The sequence below is a fragment of the Thermobia domestica genome, chromosome 3, assembly GCF_964235325.1.
Source record: "Thermobia domestica chromosome 3, izTheDome1.hap1.1, whole genome shotgun sequence".
NCBI classification, from domain to species: Eukaryota; Metazoa; Arthropoda; class Insecta; order Zygentoma; family Lepismatidae; genus Thermobia; species Thermobia domestica.
In genome coordinates this window covers 326,297,806-326,320,918 of record NC_137456.1, presented here as the reverse complement: position 1 = coordinate 326,320,918, position 23,113 = coordinate 326,297,806, and the positions used below count along the sequence as shown (strand labels likewise).

The 23,113-nt window shown below is 36.1% G+C and overlaps 1 protein-coding gene across 1 annotated transcript in view; it reads right to left on the bottom strand.

The window, feature by feature from the left end:
- LOC145682312 (uncharacterized) overlaps positions 1-16,273 on the bottom strand; it is a 34,931-nt gene extending 18,658 nt beyond the window's left edge. The window contains exons 1-2 of the mRNA XM_081753889.1: positions 16,238-16,273; positions 7,754-7,910 (exon numbers count right to left, since the gene is read on the bottom strand). Of these exons, the coding sequence (XP_081610015.1) occupies positions 7,754-7,910; positions 16,238-16,273 (193 nt within the window). The remainder of the gene's footprint in view (positions 1-7,753; positions 7,911-16,237) is intronic.
- Between the last annotated feature and the right edge of the window lie 6,840 nt (positions 16,274-23,113).

The window sequence follows — 23,113 nt, the reverse complement described above, 5'->3', positions numbered from 1 at the left end:
ATAAGTCGAATTTTGTCTAACAAGTAGCGCCGTAACATATTTTTTTCTAGGGAGCAAGCATTAATTTGGGCCCCCTTGAAAAAGTTATTTAGGGCCCTGATGTTTCGAAAATAGGCACTTTCTTTCCATCTTTTTCTTTGTGCGTCTCCCGGAGTCTGTGGGCCCTCTCGTACGGCAAGGTCTGTGGGGCCGTTCCATACATGACAAATTAATTAAGGGGACAGTATTGATAAATCTCAAAATCATACGAATAAATATTATTTCTAGGGCCCCTAATAGTAGACATTTTTTTTTTACTGAATAGGCCCACGACTCATTTGTGTTTTATTTACCTTTTGTGTGCTGTTTTGTTTATGTAATGTATTGAACCTATTTGATGCTTCATTTATAATGTCATGTTCGTATCGTATACGGAGTAAAAAGATTTTGTCTTAAAGTGGGCCCACTCGAACGGCGGAGAGCTTCCCTGGGTTGTAGTTGTGTCCCTCTGCCTCCTCACAAGTTACGGCCTTGCTGGCAAGAGATGTCTGTACTGTGCAGACATTTATCAGTACTACTTGAATAGCATGCTCTCAGAATAAGCTGTTATATTTTTGTTTCCAGTCTTACACGCCTCTTATATGATCAAATACATGTTCCTAATCCCATACCATCTGGAACAAATGCGACAAAGGTACATAAAATCATGTCTCTTGATTCAGTATCATATATTGCTGCTGATGATTAGAATGTTTCTAATTGTAACCTGCCATAACTGAATACAATGCTTATGGAAACAGCACGCATGGGAGTTGACCATAATACGAACACGACTATACTACAACAGCCGTTATTTTATAAGCCTCACTTTTAGCCTTTGATCACAACTGTTGTATTAATTTCCCTGTGTATTACTCTGACAAACCATCACCTTATACTGTATTTATGCATCAGTGCACAATAATATGAAACAGAATAGGAGCATATTCAGTGTTCGTCACCAGCTTCGGGTAAACCGTTAAATGTGGCAATGAATTAACTTTACTAATCTTTGCATACATGTTATGACGTTATTTATGTCAAATGGTCTAATGTAATTTAACAAAACGTCAAATAAATAAATAAAAATAAATAAATCTTAAAATGACAAATCTTTATAAATAATTGAAAATAAACAAGCTTTCATTACACAATTTCGTAGCATTTCCTGCATGTGTTTCAAAATTAATTTATTTTACCGTGTTTACTCGAACATAGGTGACTCCTTAAAAGGTTGTGTTTGTTTTGAGAATTCATTTATTACTGAGATCGCATACAAACACTCTCTACAAAATCACTACAGAGAATTAACGTAACTACGAAATTAACGACTGATCAATAGATGCAAAATCATTGACTTGCTATATTTCTAGATACAGATTTGCGTACTATCAGTATCTATTCTGAATAAATGTTTTAACTTAGGAACTAAAGTTTTCCGGGTGACGTAATGCAAATACATGTTTTTCGGGATATTAACCAGGTGAAGTGTTCGTTCTCCAATACTAACGCTGAAGGTGAGAACAATGTATGTTCTCGAAACGTTGGATAACCAGTGGTGCTATTCAGCCGGTTTGCACTGGTTCGCCAGAACCGGTTGTTAAAATATTTCGAGTTCGTAAAACCGATTGTTATACCCAGACATTACAATAAATTTTACACAATTATACCCAAGAACAGTAAATTTTAGTTTAACCATCTTTGTTCTCAGAAATTCTTACAGCTACAGGATTAAACATATAAGTCCTTATGCAAAGTCGTTGTGACGCGTGATTAGTGTCATACTAAAAAGTTTGAGTAACATATGTTTCCTGCAGTAGTCAGCACATTAGTATGAATCTAATCATATGTCAAAACGACTTTGCATAAGGATAATGTTCTCTCACAATAAAAGTATAAACCAGTGTTTCTCAAAGTGTGGGTCGCGGACCGGTTTTTTGGTGGGTCGCGAGAAGTTTTTCCTTTTAATTATGAAAATTTTATTTGATGCAGAAACATATGTTGTAAAGGAAGTACTATTCAGGAAATGAAAATTGAAAGTGTTTGTTAATGAGGTGAAGAGTAAGTGGTTACTCAGAACCTTGCCCTGTTCCACAGTCAATAGAGATGCTGGGTTTGGATGGAAAGAGAATGGGCGAGTCAAAATTTGTTAAGGGGTAGGACATTGCATTGGGGATAGTGTTGGCTCTGTATTAGCATTATATGAAAAAATTAGAAATATGATTTACAAAATTTAATTGGTTTGAAATACACCATCATTGCGTAGAACGACAATGTGTATTTGAATAAAAGTAGGTGGGCCACAAAATACTTTTTAATATTTAGTGTGGGTCGCGGTAACAACAAGTTTGAGAACCACTGGTATAAGCGATTATTTCTTAATATCAAATATTCATATATCAAGAATGAGAACTGGGATGACATGAGTACTTTGTATAGTGATGAGAGTAACTTATATTTGAATCGCATACATTCTATTATGAACAATTGTCGATTCATTGCTGGAATAAGGTATTTTCAATACTTTTTTCAGAGACATCTATCTTGGATAATTTGTTTCCAAGATATTCACGGTGCTACTAATTTTGTCACACTAGCTTGTAATAAGATGTTGTGTAGGTCTCTACTTGTCACTTATGGTATGCAGTAAAAAATTTGCTTTTGCCTAATGTTGTAATGTTTGTTTCCTAAGAGAGTTGTATCTATCCACCTATCTATCCATCTACTCTACCTACCATCTACTCTACTCCATCTACCTAACCATCCATATCCCGAGAACATATATGTTAATTTCATTTCATGTATCATATAAATAAAGTAAGCTAGAAACAAGAAGAATAAATAAGTATCTACCGCGTTTCTACTACTTCCAAATGGATCCTTTTCAAAATTCATCCCTACGTTACAGAAGCTGTGAGTTCTTTCCACATTTCATCCTTTCATTTTCTTAAAAATATGCTCATATTTGAGTATGTTTGTTATGCTTTGTTTAAAATCAATGTTATCCGTATTTTGGTTAGTCATTTTTGTGGCTTTTTTTCCTACCCGAAGTCAGATTTAGGTTTGATAAGACTCTAAGCTATTGCAGGTAATGGGGGCGCTTTGGGTGTATGTTCAACTCTTCTTTTTCTATGACAAATTGACTGCAGTCCTCAGTTGTATACTACATGTTGCCATGCAGAACGTGGGAATGCAACATATACAGAAGTAAGCAAGCTAGTAATATGTTTGAGGAAGAAAGCTAGCAATAGGGGTCCGAATTACTTACATCTTAGGAGCTTACAGAATACAAAACCTTGTTACTGTGAGGAGGCTAGGTAGGCTTGCATTTATCTTATATTGTAATTGCTTTTATCTTATATTTTCAAAATCTACACTCATGTTCAAAATTATTGTCGCATGTCTATAAATATGTTGTTGTAGGAATATAATTTGATAATGAATTCTCCCGGTATATCTTATAATGTTAGTAGGGTGTATAATCGGCAAAGACATGTATGTGGCAAATTTCAATAAGAACAATAAAACGAAAATAAAACTTCCTTCATCATTTAGCAACATTTTGTTTTACTCATTCTAATTTTCGTATTTATAATTCTTTTCCTATGAAACATACCACAAATATACATTTCCCGATTATACACATAGTATCAGTATTAAAACTACCCTGCAAAATCATTATCAAATTATATTCTTACAAGAAGACAGTTATAGATATGCGACAATCATTTTAGGCATGAGCGTACATCTAGTTTTCTTTCCTTTAAATTTTTTGGGGGCTCCGAAAGAAAGAGAGGGGCTCTAAGCCAGTGGTTTTCAACCTACTTTGACTGAAGATACACTTTACTGAACATAGCGACACATTTGTTTGATATTTTTTTATTATACTATTATACTAATTATAATGACTCTATATAGCTCTGAGCATTGCTACTACCGCTGGAGGTGTTGACTGGTACGCTCTGTCTCGATTTTAACTAATTATATAATAATTAAATACTTCAATTTCTAAATTCTAAAATTTAGCGACACACATTAGAGGACTGCGATTCACACCAGGGGAACCACTGCCTTAAGTTACAGCTTGTTTAGATTATATGTAAATCTGGCAGTGTTCGTACCTGTTTTAAATCTGGCACTGTATTACCATTAAAAATGTTATAAACCAAATATTTTTTGTAGTTTTCTACTGTAGTCTCTACTGCTACAATTACATCATAAACAACGAGAACTACTATTACTGCTTCTTCTTCTTCTCCTCCTACTACTACTACCACTTATAATAATAATAATAATAATAATAATAATAATAATAATAATAATAATAATAATAATAATAATAATAATAATAATAATAATAAGGATTAACTATCGCAGGTGGCGGCCCCAAAATACAAAATTTACAGAGAAATGAACAGAATCAGGCAAAAGGTCAATATGAGAATTAAAAAAAAAGGTATGCAGGTCATCAGTGTAGAGAGAGAAAATGAAGTTAATTAGGGAGAAAAATGAAGTTAAATTCTGGACAATATGAATTCGCGTATTGATGTGTGATATTAGGTAAACGGGCAATAGAGCATAATCAGGTGTAATAGTGCGGGGGAACGCGGGGCACGCCCTCCCCCACCTCGAATAAATATGTACGGCGTCTCTCCTAAAAAAAATACAATGGGCAACGATAGGCATGGGGAACGGCGTGACGTCATGCCGGTATCTACCGTGCCCCCTCCTTTTCAGATCCACTTTTGCCCCTAAGCATAATTTGGCAATATTTCAAACGCACTGCGTTATTAACTAACCTAGGAGGTGTATACTGCAGTATTCGAAGGGATATAGAAATGTAATGCGGAAATTAATGTAAGGGAAGTTGCATCTGTACCAAAAGTGTAGAAAAAGGGCAAAATTTAAAGTGCTGTTACGTTTTATGGAGACATAAATTTGTAAATTTACGGAAGAAATACGTTGCTTGATATCAAAATATGATTGTGAAAGTAATGAAAAGATATCGAGATATACAAAATGGAAAGTGTGCTCCTTACCACGTAATAATTACTCCATAAGGAAGACATGAAGTGAAATGTTATGGGAAGGCAATGTACTAAGTGATCATAGAAATAACAGAAAACTGTGCAACAACCAGGGCAAGTGACATGTAAAATATTTTCCACTATTCTCGTTTATTCGTATACGTACCGTCGCTGACGCGCCTGCTCCCTGCATAAACACCTCCTCGCTACCACTTGGGCCCCTTGCTGCGCTCCTGCTCTGACTCGGTTAGCTAACATTCGATCATTTTAGTGTGTAACCTTGCATAAATTGGTTTCTGTGTTTAAGTTAATTCGTGTTTTATACACTGGAACTTTATGCTATATGTGTACATGCTAGTTATACTCAGCCCTCCTTAAGTCAGTCTAGACCTATTAATGCAAATCTTCTCTTAGGTAACACATTCTAAGACAGTAAGAATGCATTTGCTGCTAAGTTAAGTTCATATTTCATGAATATAAGATCACCCTTGTGTGATAATCTTATACAAGAAAGAAATATATTTTTATGCGTTTTGGAATTTTTGATGTCTCAGGAACGTGTATTTCATAGAAGGACTCGCCCGCAACCCCCTCTAAAAGTTTCTTTATAAAACCAGTAGGGTTTTGTTTTAGTGCTGGTTGGAAACAGAAAAAGGATTCAATGTTTTCGTTATTTCTGAAGAGTGTGGTCTGGAACACTTAACAGTTGGAAGGTACTAATTTTGCGCAGTTTTATATCACAGATAAATACTATCTAGTGGAAAACAAAGAAAGTATGAAAATAAATATTTGTGATTAACACTTAAGAGTGAGCGATAGAAATGAAATAGGAGTGAAGATATATTAAAATAACAACAAATAAATAGTAATACAACGTTAGAAACAGGTTATTGTGGGTTTAATCCGGGCAGGAGCGTCATTTGAGATTTTGCTTGGGGGGGCAAGACCCCTTGATATAAGTAAAATTTCGCGTTTTTCACTGATTTACTATTATTATATTGATAAAATCTATATACATCTCAAACTCAGGGGGGGGCAAATGCCCCTCCCTGCCCCCTAAATGACGCCCCTGAATCCGGGCCGTCATCTGGGGAAGTTTAGCCAATAATGAATAATAATAATAATAATAATAATGGCATTTATTCCAGAGTAGCGTCGGGTTGGCTTAGGATTAAGGAAGTTTGGACCCATTTTGTTAAAATTAATAGAGTGTAATTTCTTGTCTCTGCATAAGGATACCAACTGGATGCCTGTAGCCATGTTCAGAATACAAATGCTCGTTACTCTCCCTCAATTGAACCATGCGGTAACCTTGTGTGAAGTAGTTCCCTCCGCTTGCTAAATAGTTCCATGTTTATAACCGCTTATAAAGAAAAATATACACAACTTCCGCTCTCCTTACACATTATCAAGCACACAAACGAACAAATTATCCATTTCTTCCCGGTAAATTTTCAAACTTTTGCTAGAAAGGAATTTGGAATTTAACCCATAATAATAAAATGAAATTTTATTTTTATTTAATTATTATAGAACTAAAGAGGCATACTTTTTTCATACCCTTCTTGGTCACCAGAAATCAGAAGCACTCGTTGTCAACAGCTGTTTTTGAATAACGGTCTATTTTACCAGCAGAATATGACACACACGAACTAGGATCAGCTGATTTCAGTGCATGAATAACAGGAAATGCATCACATACCAATAGCACCCTTATGTTAAGCCTTAATTATGTTGTCGATGTACCGAGGTACTATATTCAGTAGTTGATATGAGTGCAGTATTTTATTCTCTGTTTCGTTTTTCTTTCTTAAATTTTAGTCAATTAAGAGATAACTAATTTTCAGTGTTCCGGCTGATTTCGACAAATTATTAAATATTCATAACCAGAACACTCGGGTTAACTTCTTGAACATGCCATCGTATTTAATTTGTCGTCGGAAAATCGAAAATATGAAAACAAGGATTCTTGATGACACGTAAGAGTCTTTCTACAAACATGGCGGACCTTTCTGACTTGCACAATATTCACAAATAGCATATTCTAGTATTTCTAAATAACACCTCCGCAATTTCTGATACGACTTTATATACGTAATAAGTTAAAAGTCACGCTCACATGCACGAAAAAAAAATGTGGAGTGCAAACGACACTATTATCCTTAATTACAACATAAAAGTCTTAACTTTGATCCTCCCAGTCGCCATAATAATGTCTTTGATCAGAGATTATACCAGACAAAAAAATCTAGAAAAATACAAACATACCATGTAAGATACTAAATCCTCAAAATTACTTTAAACCAATATTGAAATAACTCAATGCTATTTTTTTTAAATTATCCCAATCAATACAATTCATCACTTCATGAAACTTGGAATTTGCAACGTCATTCAATTCACGGATCAACCGCCATATTGGAAGTTGGAAGAAAGCGTTTTGATAAAGTTTTAGAAACTACACTGGAAGTTCTACTCTAAAATAACAAAATAATACAATCATCTGAAACACATTTTATACTACTTAAAGTTTGATGTGAATTCTATGTTATTTTTGTGCAAATTACAAAATAACAAAATTCTTAAACTTTCTGCCATGTGTTAGTGTTGGAATGGAACCCATTAAAATCCTTAATGAAAAATTAATTGTCAGTAACTATATTTAGAGTAAAGATTTTTTGGGAAGATTTTAAAAGTGGGTATCTTACCATCGTTGTTATTTCTGCCTTCCATTTCTAACACTGGCTGTGACAGAGAAGAATACTGTCTTAACTCTGGAGGTTGAGCACAACGTACAACTCCACGGCTCAACTTCCTCGGTACAGGAAATTGCCAGTGTTGCCAAGGAATGCCTTCAGAAAGGAGCTAAAGGGAGCACAGAAATTAGCTAGAAATTACTAAAATCTTCTAAAATTATGGATAAAGTTACAGGTAATACAATATAACAATTTTATAATTTTATTTTCGTTAAATAATAATAATAATAATAATAATAATAATAATAATAATAATAATAATAATAATAAACTTTCAAGAGATGATACACATCCTATTTGATAAATATCGTTGAGCTAAACAAAATGATGGGCGCATCTAGATCCTGATGCGTAGTTTTTGAAAAAAGTCAGAAAAGGATTTTTTGAAAAAACGTAAACATTAATGTTATTTGATAACCATTAACCTTTTTGGGATATATTTTATATCTATATACGACACATGTACATCATACGTGTGTATTGTTTTAAAACGCTCAATTAACATCTATTACTGTTGTTTTTCTTATTATTCAGTGTATTGCGAAACAGATCACTTGTGTTTTGAGAAGGAGCTTGTCAAATTAGTGGGAGTCATAACTTCATCTGTTCGGTCTTCAAGAGTACAACGCAAAAGGCTTATTTTCTTCTCTTGGAGATGCTGCTTAAAAGGTTTTATGGGATCCAAGAACACACACACACACACACACACACACACATTTGTTTGCGTTTGCTGCTTTGTGGGACCATCGGACAAAATGCTACCATCCGGGGACCCACATAAATAATGGTCCTGGGAGAAAAATTCGACTTTTTTTCTTACTCGTGACAACACGCTGATTACAAATATCTATTTGAAATGGTCGTATCTTTAAAAATAAACCATCGGTACAAAACCTACATAATGGGGTACTACCGGTACAACGCCCTCAGAATGGGGAACCCACGAACACACTCAAAAAAGAAGAAAATGTAAAAAAAATTAACACACCTGTCAGCACAACCCGTATATGTGGGGAACTATGTGTTATACCATAATAGGAACTATATGTGTTGTTTTATTGGGAACTGTGTTATGCCATAATAGGAACTGTGTGTTACGCCATAATAGGAACTGTGTGTTATGCCATAACAGGAACTGTGTGTTACGTTATAACAGGAACTGTGTGTTATGCCATAACAGGAACTGTGTGTTATGCCATAACAGGAACTGTGTGTTATACCATAGTAGGAACCGTGTGTTAAGCCATAATTGGAACTGTGTGTTATGCCTAAGTAGGAACTGTGCGTTAAACATTAGCAGGAACCGCGTATTAAGTAGGTACTGGGCGTAAACCCAATTACTATTTCATTGGTTGACGACCGTCGTTAGGTGCTTACATTTTCATAATTACAAGCAAAGACTCAAAAGTGCAACATGCAGTTCATTATTATTATCATTATTATTATTGCGATGAACAATGTGATTGAATTAGTAAGTAGATCTAATGTTGGTATTTTCGTATATGAGATGATTTAACATTGTACAAGTTACTTTTCTTATTTTTGAGGAATGGTACATAGAACCACTCCTTAAATTTGGAAATTGTCAAAACAATATTTGACAAATGCTCCTTAGAACTCACAGTAGATTTGGGTGGTCCCACTTATTACTTTTGTGGATAAAAATGTCAAATATTAGAGTTGTTACGTGGTCGGTTATTGACCTAATTTATATTCTTTCATAAACGTTTATGATATTATAATTTAATACAGTTGTCCATTCTCTTTTCATAGGACACGCTTGAAACTATGTAAATTTGAGTGCTTTTGCTTATCCGCTTGCAGGGTAAACAATTACCAAAAATTTAAAAATTGGAAGTTATTGACCTAATATATCTCCTTAGATGAGGCTTTCTGGTTTCTGCAACATATGATTATCTGGTTAAGTATAGGGTCAATTTATTTTTTCATAGGACTTAGGTACATTGATGCACTGCACTCCTCTTAAATTTTGGGGAAGATACACCCTTAAATTTGGGAATTCTGACAGAATAAAATTTGATAAATGTTCTAGTATGAGGTGATAAGATTAAATATTGTACTTAACGTTCAGTAAAATAAACTGTAATATTACCAGTACAGATTCTCATTGTCTTTCCTTGAACATGAGTAGGCCTACATGTTACTCATCCTTAAAACTTGGAATTGCCAAAAATAAATGAAAGTTCGTAATTGTTGTTTAGAACTCTGGTAAATTTGAATGATACAACTTGTTTCCTATCAAGGGTAGAAAATTACTAGAAATCAAAATTTGGGGGGTTTGATCTCAATTCCACATTTTGAACTTTAGTCACATCTCACAACTCATAGACAGTTTATATCTTTTATAACATTGATTTTCCACCTAACGACATTGCTATAAACTTCAGAAGACTTCAATTCGAATTAAAGTTATGTACCAAAGACAAATGGTGCAAGATGTGCAAAATAAATTGTATCAACAATATCCAGATTCTTTATATGACATGGTTAACCAGTGCAGTATACATATGTTTATAAATAAAATTATCATTTTAATTTGATTTTTTCATTCCAAGTACAATCCAAAGGTATCTGAGTGTTGGCAATGCCTAAACTTGTCATGATACATACCAATGCATCATGATGAAATAAAAATTTGAACGAGTGCAAATATTTTCAACCTAGAAAAAATAAGCAAAGATATTAAATGCAAATAATTTTAAACAGAAATATAAACCAAAAATTTTAAACTAAAAATTTTCAAAATTTTTCAGATTGAAAATGTTAAGCAAAACTTTTAAATATTAAAAAAAAACTACATGATGCAAAGATTTGAAGGTGATTAACCAATCAAATTGCATTAGGAATAACGTACAACTGATCACCCAATCAGATTGCATTAAGAATAACTTCATGTTTCACGGTTAACAGTCAAACTATTACCAGTTTTCAATTATTCGATTAATAAATAAACTGTTTTCAGCTCTTTGACATTTATTAGTGAATACAAAAATTGTTATTTTTCTTCAAAACAATCAATAACGAACAAAAAATAAATGATTAAGTATGAACTTAAATTGAAATTTGAAAGACTAGTGTGACGTTGACCAAACCAACTTTATTTTTCGTTTTAATATTTTTTCAGAACAAACTATTTTCTCTTTAAACCAATCAATAAGAAAGGCTAAACGCTCTATTGGCTTGAGTATTGAATCGAAATTTAAAAGGAAAAAAAGCAGCGAGAAGTTGACCACCAAATGTATCCTGCATATATATATATATATTATTGGTTGTTTTGAAACAAGTTATTTTTTCTTCAAAATAGCAACCCACTCCGCAACAAATCACCTTCAACATTATTTCTTAAATATATTCTTATGTTTTTCGAATCAAATTACTTTTCTTCGAAACAAGCAGCAACAAATCAGTCGCTTGATTTTGGTCTTATATCGAAATTTGTAAGTAAAGGAACCAGGATGAAATTGACCACTTTGTAAAATTATTTTGTAAATCTCTCTTTCTGTTTCTCGAAACAAAGTATTTTTGCCTTCAAAACAACCGATAATAAACAAAAAAACAAACGATTGACTTTGGTTTCGAGTGGAACTTTGAAACGGGGGGGGGGGGGGAATTCACACAGGTAAGCAATGGTCTTCTGCTTTGCGACCTAGTGTGAGTTATAGACTGTTTTATTCTGACATCTTAACAGAAAATATGAGCAGCTCTGGAAAAGACAATGGCAGACCCCACTTCAAATAAAATTGAATTAATATGTTGAGTTGCTGGGATTGGATGACAGAATAGTATGTAGCTAGTTTAATTTCGAAAATATACCCGCAGATGGTAGGAAAAGCTTTTCTGATACATCATCCATTAAATTGCATTACATTGCGTCACTCCTCATGTATACATAGGCGAAAGCTGTAAGTTATGTTTGACCTCCAGCAGGTTTCTTTCTTTTTATTGTTTATGTTAACTGTAATTACTTATTAAGTTAGGCCGAAAAGAATCGATTTTCCATTAGTGAGGGAAAGGGGACTGGTAGTACTAAATTTAAACAAAAAAATGATATTTTCAAGAAAACTCCCTGATTTGCCGAAAATGCCTTAAAGTTTTGACTGCATCGACTGGACTTCAACTGATATCAGGGGGCCTCCAATCACGAAAAACATGTTTTCAAAAGAAATTGATAACATAAATTCAGGGTCGATGTTAGAAGAAACTTTACTTTATTTTCCAAATCACTTAGATTGTTGAAAGAACAGTTAAAGATCTGACAGGAGCTGCTTCGAAGATATGTGGAAATGAAGGAAGAGTTGCCGTCATTATAGCTTTAATCACGAAAAAAGAAAATAAACCAAATCTCACTTCCAAGAAGAACCTCGTTCCATAAAAAGGTAAAACATTCTGAATAAAACATTCAGTTTGAGAGAGAATGATGGAAACTCACCGTACAACCACCTTCTGTACCAGCTACCTTCTGTACCTTCTGTCCATCCGTGGTGATTGGTGGCAAATGCACGCCGGAGTGTCCGATGACGCTGGATTAGAGTGGCACACGTGTAGGGCGACGGCTCCCATACCCGAGGACAAGCATGTTCCGACGGATTGTGCACTGGGAGACGTTTCTTGCACGGTTAGTGTTGAATTGGGCTGTGCTTTGTTGCATAGTTTCTATCATGTCTCTGTTGACTACTCGTCCCAGGTGTCGCCGGTCTCGGTCATTGAGGGTCTCTGGACGCCCGGTATGGTGTCTGTTGTGGACTGTGATACCTTCATTCACCCATTCTCGGTACACCCTCGACACGGTTGAATGTGGGAAGCTGAATTCCTGCACCACCTCCGAAATCGAATGCCCCATGCGTCGGGCACCTACCACCATGCCGCGTTCGAATGCTGTCAACTCACAACAACGTTACATTTTACTGGATCACTCACACAACCAGTTCTCACAACGTATTACACACAACTGAAGCCGTCGCGGAACCCTACAGGTGGCGTAGAGCACACGTGGTGTCCATCCGCGAAGCTGCTATCCCATGGGTTTTGCTCAGTCAGTGTATGTTTCGTTATTATTATTGTTGTTGTTAGCAAAAGGCAACTAAGTATTGATTCCTTACCTCGTTTTAATATGACCATAAAGTCGTTTAACTGGTGTGTATGGGTAAGAGATTTCTGCAGTCATTAATTATTTCTTCATCGAGAGTCTCTGCACGAGAAAATGATCTGCATCACATAAGTGGCAGATATGGAGTGAGTCAGTGGGTCAAGTTTTCTGAGTGGGTTAGTGGGTCGTGGGTCAACAACATGTGACCCACTACGACCCACCACCCACCGTAAAACACTTTGACCCACTACCCACCATGACCCACTGTAACCCACCACCCACCGTGACCCACTGTGATCCACCACCCACCATGACCCACTCTGACCCAACGACTCACTCTGACCTACCGATCCACTGCATTGTAGAGAGTATCTTTTGAAGTCTGGTGAATTTGTCTACTTTTTACTTTCAAGGACTCCATTTCTCTTTCTTTTGCAATTGTTTCTGTTTACGACCTGAGATGAGTATATCTAAGGGAAAAAAGAACTTCAGACAGTTATAGATATTGTTATTTGTAATTGTAATAATAGCACTAGTACTTATACTACTACTTGGCTTTCGAGTCACATAGCCTATGAGTTTTTAGAGGAGCTAACTACTGAAAAAAATGCATTTTTGAATCTGTAATATATATAAATATAATATATAAATAAATGATTATGTAAAAAATTGAATGTAACTATGTGTGCCTGATCATTACGGCCAAATTGCAAAGTCAAATGAAATTACTTATGGTATATAGTTAGACCTTAATCCAAACTGAAATGTTATCGCTTTCATTATTATGTATATCCTTAGGAGGTAGTGGAGATCCGAATTTTTGCGAAAAAATTGAGTATCTCGAAGCCGTTAAACTTCCAGAGCTGAAAGTCAGTAGACCCTATATTAACTCTTTGTCGAAAATGAACAGAACGTGTCCTAACTTTTTTTTTTTAAATAATTCTCCTTTCTATATATGGAAAATTGGTAGTGGATTGGTTTGTAAAAGTAATCGAAAAGATCGATATTAGTTGAGAAACAAATTCAGAAACAATTATTGAGAAAGAAAAAATATAGTACTTCGCTTCATACATCCACTACTTTCTACTAGCGCAATTGCTGAAGTTCATATTTATTATATGGAGTGCTAAGGCACAGGGCAATCAACTAATAAAGTTGTAGGAAAAATAGACATAAAATTTGTACTGAAAGATTAATTACACGGAAATTTTAAGTTTGGACTGTATGCATATTACATGGAAAATTTAAAACTTTTTTCCCCCTTTTACGTTGGTTTACTTACCTTGATTTGGGACTTCAAATTTCATCCTTTTTTCACTGAAAAGTATCGATAATTCAACAAGGAAATAATTAGACCATAATTAATTGAAATTCATCTCAATTTTACCCATGACAAACACTTTACTATTTTATATCGTAAAAGTCAGAACCACCGTTATTGTAACAGAGCGGTGCTTGAGTGATTGATCGTACAAATTCAAACTCCGATTAGTTAGAATTTCACAACCTGGTTTTATTACAGGTGTAAACTCTTTACTCAATAGAGAAGAGACCGTGGATCATGTGTCAGAGTTGATGACGATGTGTTTTGGTGGATCAGAGTGGGTCACAGTGGTGATGGGTCACGGTAGGTGGTGGGTTGAAGTGGGTCACGGTGTGTGGTGGGTCAGAGTGGGACACTGTGGGTGGTGTTTCATGGTGAGTCGTGGGTCAAGTTTTTATTGACCAACGCGAACTCTCACAGATGGAGTGGGTCGGTGGGTCAGAGTGGGTCAGTGGGTTGTGGGTGAAGTTTTCATTGATCACGCCAAATCTGACAGAGATGGAGTGGGTCAGTGGGTCGGTGGTTCAGTGAGTCGTTTTCTGAGTGGGTCGTGGGTCAACAGCATGTGACCCACTGCGACCCACTACCCACCATGACCCACTGCGGCCCACCGACCCACTCTGACCTACTGATCCACTCTGTTCACTGCAATGTAGAGAGTATCTTTTGAAGACTGATAATTTGTCTGTGTTTTACTTTCAAGATCTCCACTTCCCTTTCTTTTCCATTTGTTTTTCTCTACTTACCTGAGGTGAGTATATCTAACCAGGGATGATATCGAAACTGCACCTTGAATTGGGAGACATTCTATATATTTCCTGATAGGATTTCTCGAGCAAATTCCAAAACAGGTGTTCGTTTCGTGCCCGCAAGTGACCCCGCCTTTGCAGGGGCTAAAATATATAGAACATTTTTACCTATTTTCTATAGCAGGTGTACATAAAGTACGTTGTTAACCCTAAAAGTTGAAACCTATGCTAAAACGCCAAAACACCTGTTTCATCATTGTAAAAGCATAATTTAACGAAGTGAAAATATTTGCCCCAGGGTCCGCGCAGGGCCCCAGATGGGGTCCAACTCAAAATTTGCAATCGAAATGAGGGGCAAGTAGCATATCGTTTGAAACCCAGTGTTAAAACAAAAACGATAACAGAAGTCTCACAGCTCTAATCAAACTCTGTGCGAAATGACGAAAGATTCAAAATTTGAAAACAGTCTGTAGCTAACACTGCATGGCCACCATTAGAATTCCAAAACGGTAAAACAGGTGTCAAAATTCTAAAACACGTGTTTCATTGTTTGAAAAATGCTACTTATCGAAATGATAATGTTTACCTCAGGGTTCCTGCAGGGTCCCAGGCGGGGTCCAACTCAAAATTTGCAATTGAAAAGAGGGGCAAGAAGCATGCCGTTTGAAAGCCAGTGTTAAAAGAAAAAACAATAACACAAGTCTCACAGCTCTAATCAAACTGTGCGTAATGGCGGAAGATTCAAAATTTGAAAACAGTGCATGGCGACCACAAGAATTCCAAAACGGTGAAACAGGTGTCAAAATTCTAAAACGCGTGTTTCATTATTTGAAAAGTGCTATTTATCGAAAGGATAATGTTTACCCCATGGTCCCCGCAGGAATGGACACAGGAAAATAAACCAAAACGCACACAAATGCATAACCAAAATTCCGGCCCTTCTAAGAGCCAACAGGTGAAAAACCAAAACATGAAGGTGAAAAACCAAACCATACAGGTGAAAAAACAAAAACAGTGTACCAAATGGCCCTTTCAAGGACCACGAAGGAATTGCCCACATTCAGGTGACCGACCAATCAGAAGACGCCAACTACACTCAAAAGACAAACCAACCAGAAGAAACAAGATCCCAAGACACAACAAACAGTCAACAACATAAGGGGGACTTCCAAGTTGTGAAGAGGAAAAACAAAAAATCGAAAAAATACAATAGAGCCTACTGAAACACACATAGTGCCTCCAAGAACCACGCATACCTGTGTCATTAAAGGTATCCTAACCACAACCAACATTGACCATATTAGAAGTGCACTTAAAAAGCAAAACATTCAATTCACTAACCTCGTTCGTGTATAAAGAAGGGAAGGACCAGCACCCATATTGAGGATGTTCTCAAATTTGCGCTTCTGATGTCAATCGACTTACAACAGTAGGACTAAGAACTGAAATCACACTACAAAGTTGAAAACTCGATACTCCAGGCAAGACTGATGCCTTGCTGGAATTGCTACCAGTATGGCCATCGTAAGACTCAATGCAAAACACAGAGAGTTTGCTTTCGTTGCGGTGGCACACAGATTAAGGACTGTGGTAAACCAATAAACAAGAACTTTTGCGCAATCTGCAAGGAAGACTCACACAGAACTGGAAGCAGCAGATGCCGTCAGAAACCCAAAAGCTATACAAAGAGCAGAATCACCAATATTTCAATAGAAGACACAACAGTCAAACTGGCCCTCTTCAGAGCCAGAAAAAAGACCAACCACCAGCAACAAATGAAGAGCAAACCATTCCAATAGAACAACAACTGAAAATAGCCATAGAAATAGCGACAAATCATATCATCACATGGGTCACTACTGTACTCACAATTTCCACTCCGCTAAACGAACGGCAGAAAACAATAGATGCAATCCAGATAACAACCAGAAAAGTATTCTCCAAGACCATCAACTCACTAACAACAAAAACAACAGGAAAAATCCACATCACCAAACCCACCTACGCAGAAAAAATAAAGGAATTAGGAAAGAAAACAAGTCCAGAAGAACAAACAGCCATAACCAACAACGACAAGGAAGTCAACCCTCAAAATTCACGCAGTAGTAGCAGCGGAGGAAGTAGTTGCAGCCCGCAAACCGATGACGACTCAAGCATGTTAAAAAAATAACAGATATCCCCACTAACAAAACACTTCCACAATACAAACAACACAGATTAGTTTAATCTAACATATTCAGATAGGATTTATAATTCAAATTAACGGATAAATTAATAGTTTATTACTACAGACACTTTTACATGGATTTTCACCACCCTTCTAATGTGGTTTTACCATGTAAATACCATTACATGCAGTATGACCGATAAAGGTTTTTTTCCTGGTGTCCAGGTTTTTTTTATCCCTCTGTCAAAACAATAAAATCTTCTCTCGCGCTTTCCTATCTTCTATTTTACCTTTCTTTCTTTCTATATTACACTTTAATTACAGATACGCGTTAAATGTCTACCGAATAGATAGAAACCGCGACACACACCCACCGACAGCAGCTTTAGTTTACTAGCTGCATGGAGGAGAGGCATGTAGAATGTTGGTTGATGCCTTACTCACCATCCAGAGCGCGGGCTTTCCCGAGGGCCGTCCTTATTTTTAACTTTCCTGTTTCTGTTTCTATGCAGCCTTTAGTGTGTGCAGTGCTTCGTGGCTAGCTACAGCTATCTATAGCATGCGACATGCAACATGCACACTTCACTGCACTAGCACTGGCACTTTCGACACTTTTTTGCACTTCTAACTTTCACAAACACTGTGTTCAATGTTTATATGAATGTTTTCACAAAATAAATGGGAAAAGGTCTATTTCCACTTGAAAACACGAAAATGACGGGAGCGCAAAAAACAAGCGTCTCACGTTCTGCTATCGTATCCCACTATTCTGTAACACCAATTCAGTCAGTCAATCAGTCATTGTCGTGGCTGTTGTTGAGTGGTGAAGTGACGGGCTTAAACCCTTGCCTTCCATGTTTGTTGCGCCGTGGCTTGTTTGTGAGTGGCGTAACTGTTCTTCGGGGGCGCAACTGTAGCTGGCTCCGTGCTGAGCATCTGGGTTGTTCAGGGGCGAGGCATCCTGTATAAATGTCTTCTTGGTTCTTTGGTGGCGATGTTCTCAATGTGTGGGTATGCAGAACTTCTGACCTGGCCCCAGAAGGAAGCTGATTGTTGTTGACCTCATTCAGCTTTGCCAGGTTGAGATCTTCATGAAGTTGAGCCACCCTGGTGTTCCATGAGTGTCCAGTGATTGCTCTCGCAGCTTTGTTCTGTACCACTTGCAGCTGGCGGAGATGTGTGTGTGGTACGTGGCACCAGGCTTAGTGGGCGTACAGCAGTACTGATCTGACTGACATCTTGTAGACGTGAAGCTTGGTTTCATGGGTGGTTTGGGGGCTTAGGAAGAGCGGAAGGAGAGCTCGGAAGCGTTGTGTTGCCTTCGTGGAGAGGTGGGGATGAAGGAAAGATTCTTGTCGAGGATGATTCCGAGATACTTTGCTTGGGGACTGAGTGGGAGGTTGGTTCCTTGTAGGGGGAGGTGGATGGGTCTTTGCTTCCTGTTTTTTGTAAAGTCCACCAGGGTGGTCTTGTTGGAATTTATCTTCATGCGCCAATACCGTGTCCAGTTTTCCAATATGTGTATGTGTCGCTGCAAATAGACTTCTGCATACCGATGATTCAGATGGCTGACAAACAGTGCGGTGTCATCAGCATATGTGGCAGTGGTGGTGTTGGCGGTCTGAGGGATGTCGCTGGTATATACGTTGTAGAGAATGAGGGAGAGGCAGTAACAATGCGGAACTCCCGCTCTAATATTTCTTGACGTGGTGGTGTGGCCTGCATGGTGTACATGGAAATTCCTGTTTTGCAGATAGTTGTGTAACAGTTTCACGAGGTAGGTTGGGAAACTCGCTTGCATGAGTTTATGAATGAGACCTTCGTGCCACACTTTGTCAAAGGCCTTTTTTATGTCCTATGTCCAAGAAAAGGCCTAAAGTGTGCCCACGTTCGTTAAATCTGAAGGTGACATCATCTGCCACTCGTAGCAGTTGGCATGCCTCAGCTGCAACCTGGAACATTTGATTTCAAACCATTCATTTAAGGTTATGTGTGATTTCACCTTTAATAAAGACAAATATTTTAAAATATGTGTACTTTAAAAAAAATATTACATAGATCTTTTTCATAAAATTTATCTCTTTTTAAATTATTGTTCGAAGCCTTTGTACTTTAATAAACCTTCTCCAAAATCAATGCAAATGAATTGTGCTGTCATCTTTGCAGTTCTTTTAAACGATACATTTGTGGACGTTTATATGTTTGTGGCCAATCCTTTCGACAATGAGATCTCGGAAACTACAGGCTCTAGAAAGATGATGTTTTCACTGATCGATTGCAAATTTTGCGTAGATTGTCCAGTTCTAATTGATTTTTTTTAAAAATGGCCATTATTTCTTTATTACATTTTTACGGCTGGAAGTGTTGAAATTAAAAAAAAAACTAAAGCATCATATCCTACGCATTATACATTTTAATACAACATAATAGTATACATGGGCTGCATACCTCTCAGGCGTTTGTTTCATGGCCAAATTATAATGAAAAACGAGGGATAGCTATTTCTCCAGTCTAAGTTGAATCTTTATTGTTTGGAGAGTTCTGCCCAATGAACACCATATATCATTGACATTATAATTAATTATGTGTGTAATGTATTTGCGTACTACATACTGCATGCAAGAAGAAAGAAAACACTGATCATACATGAATTAAAAACTCCAACAGGAAGCAGGCTCAAATCTTGCAAACGATGCGAGATATTGAAAAAGTAGTCGAAAAAATCTCCCCTTTGTGGTATCTCTTGCCGATTTTTATCAAGACGTCTTTCACTTGTGTTTGTAAAGGGACAGGTACAGCTGTGAGGAATAGCAATGAGATTCATGCTCATATGTGAATGGTGCGCTGTGTAGAGAGCGCAGATTCAGCTAGTCTATATACTAAAAAGCTAGGTTCATATGTTTGTCTCCATCCTTTCGACAATGAGATCTCGAAAACCACAAGTGCTAGAAACGTGCCGTTTTCATTGGTCGTTCCCAAATTTTGTGTAGATTGTCCAGTTCTAATTCAAATTTGCAGAAAAAGTGTCGTTATTGTTCTATTCAACATTTTAGGGGCCGTTTTGAGCCCATAAAATTAACATTGTTGCAGGTCAAAACTACGGTGTTAGGCATCCAGTAGAAAACTTTCGTATGGAAGTTGTCAGACATTGCAGGCGCTTTGCTTAAATCTGATAACAAAATCTATTGAATGGTGGCAACTTCAAAGGCCTTAAGAGACGCAATGAGGCGTACTCAGACGGATATGGATTTATTAGGAAAAATATTTCCACTTGGTATGGTGTTACTTTTACAAATTGGTTACAAACTCACTCGAAGATCTATGCATAGCAATCCACTTTCTTTGTGAGTTTCCTATCCTTTATTTGTGTGAGTAAGGAGACATGCACAGTGGAGAGGAGATTCATGATCATAACAGAACTATGCGCTGTGTAGAGAGCGCAGGTACAACTAGTCTATATATTAAAATGCTAGGTTTATATATTTGTCTCCAATCTTTCGACAATGAGATCTCGAAAACTACAAGCGCTAGGAACGTGACGTTTCCACTGGTCGTTTCTAAATTTTCTATAGATTATCCAGTTGTAATTGAATATTTTTTAAAAAAACATACCCGTTATTTCTTTATTACATTTTTAGGGGTAAACTGGAAGTATTGAAATTAAAAAAAAAGAGTATCATATCCAAAGAGCTATACATTCAAACACCACAATTTGTATACAGGGGTTGCATGTCTCTCAGGCGTTTGTTTCATGGCAAAAGATAATGTAAAACGAAAGATAACCATTTCTGCAGTCTAAGATGAATCTATATTATTTGGAGTGTTTTGCTCAATGAACACCATGTATTACTGACATTATAATTAATTGTGTATGTAATGTATTTTCTTATTACATACTGCATGCAAGAAGAAAGAAAATACTGATTATACATGAATTAGAAAATCCAACAGGAAGTAGTGCATGGAGTCCTTGGTTCGGTCAATGCTCTCGCCAAGCTTTGTGGTGGACAAACACCGTGTGCATGGATTTTCTAGGGGTTCTCCGTTTCCTCCCACTTTGTTCATTTTACCATTTCATTCATTTCTCATCATCACCGTCTCCTTTAGCCTAGCCGGCAAAATAGTGGGACGTAAAACTGAAATGGTTAGCTGAAGTAGCTAACCAACAGGAAGTAGGCTCAAATCTTGCAAACGGTGCGAGATGTTGAAAAAATAATCGAAATAATTTCCCCTTTCTGTGGTACCCCTTGCCGATTTTTATCAAGACGTCCTTCACTTGTGATTGTAAAGGGACATGTTGTGAGGAATGACAAGGAGATTCATATTCATGTGTGAATGATGCGCTGTGTAGAGAGCTCAGGTTCAGTTAGTTTTTCAATTAAATTTTTTGAACAAGTTATTCAAAAAATACTGTGAAAATGAATAAGTTTTTTTATATCCTTAGTTAAAATCAGTTTTTTTGTTTTTGGAGGAACGCAACGTGTGACATACCGGTACCTTTTTAAGAAGAACGTATCATCAACTTCCTATTCCTGTCAAAATCTAATTAGTAGCAAAAGAAGTACTGTGGATTATAGATTATATATATATATATATATATATATATATATATATATATATATATATATATATATATATATATATATATATATATATATATATATATATAAAATTGGGAAGAGTGTTTTTAGTTTGGAAGAGAAAATATTCTATTATCATTTTTCTCCTTTATATATTAAAGCAGTGAACACTTTCCCTTCTCACCAAGATGTATGCACACAAATCGTTGCAAGCAGACACGTGCGCAGACACTTCTTTTCGAGGGGTTGCAAATTCATTGTGAAGAATACAATATATATGATTTTAAAAATACATAAAAAAATATGCACAAATTTACGTAGAAATTAAAAATTTCAAAGCTAATCTGGACCCTCCAATTATTTCTGATTGCAATAAGAATTGGACATTCCTTTCATTGTGAATCAAGCTCTCCCGATTGCAATTATCTTTGTTGACGATTTAAGCTTGATATATATAAAAATACGAACACTGGTTCTACAGTTTCTAATTGACTAAACTAAAAACCAGTACAAAAATTATGTTGGGACTCCACCTCTGTACTTTGTTCCCAGAGGAGCTTTTGCTCAGTTCCCATTTAATGTATACAATTAATTGTGTTTATTCATTATTAGAAAGAGTACAGCCTCTAGATTTTCCCGCAAAGTTTATCCATTAATTTAGTAGAGGTTTGTAAAACATTTTGGTAGCATGATTAGTACTCTGAAGAATATTATTTGAACAATGTACTGTATGTGTGTTATTATTGAAATTCAGTATTTGTAGAACTCTTGATACCTTTTGAAAACAAACAATAGCAACTTACTTTCGCCCGTTTACAAAAAAAGATAAAGCAAGAAACAAATCACTAAGAAATATCGATTATCATTACGTTTATTTTATTATAAAATTAAAATGTAAGAATCAGACATTTTAAAAGCATCTTTATATATGTATATATACGTAAGAGTTTTTACTTACAAGACTGCAGTGATATGCTACTAGACATGAGATTATTATTATTATTATTATTATTATTATTATTATTATTATTATTATTATTATTATTATTATTATTATTATTATTATTAATATACCCTGAGATGTATGCATCTTTTTAACTGTTATGAACCCAAGGATCAGCGTACCGGCACCTTTATTTTTAGAAAAACACCGTTGGTTAAATTATACTTTTAAATAAGATTTCATTACTGGTCTGTATATACTCTTATTTTATTACTTACGAGTGTTGCTTGGTTTTATTTCCTTCTATTAAAGCAGTCTGCTTTACTGTTATTTTCGCTGAAAAAACTCACTTAACTACCGTTCTGCTAACACTTTGGACACCCTTGCACAAAAATTCTGGCGGGCAACGTTAATGTGTAGCCATCTATTCAAACAGCATAAG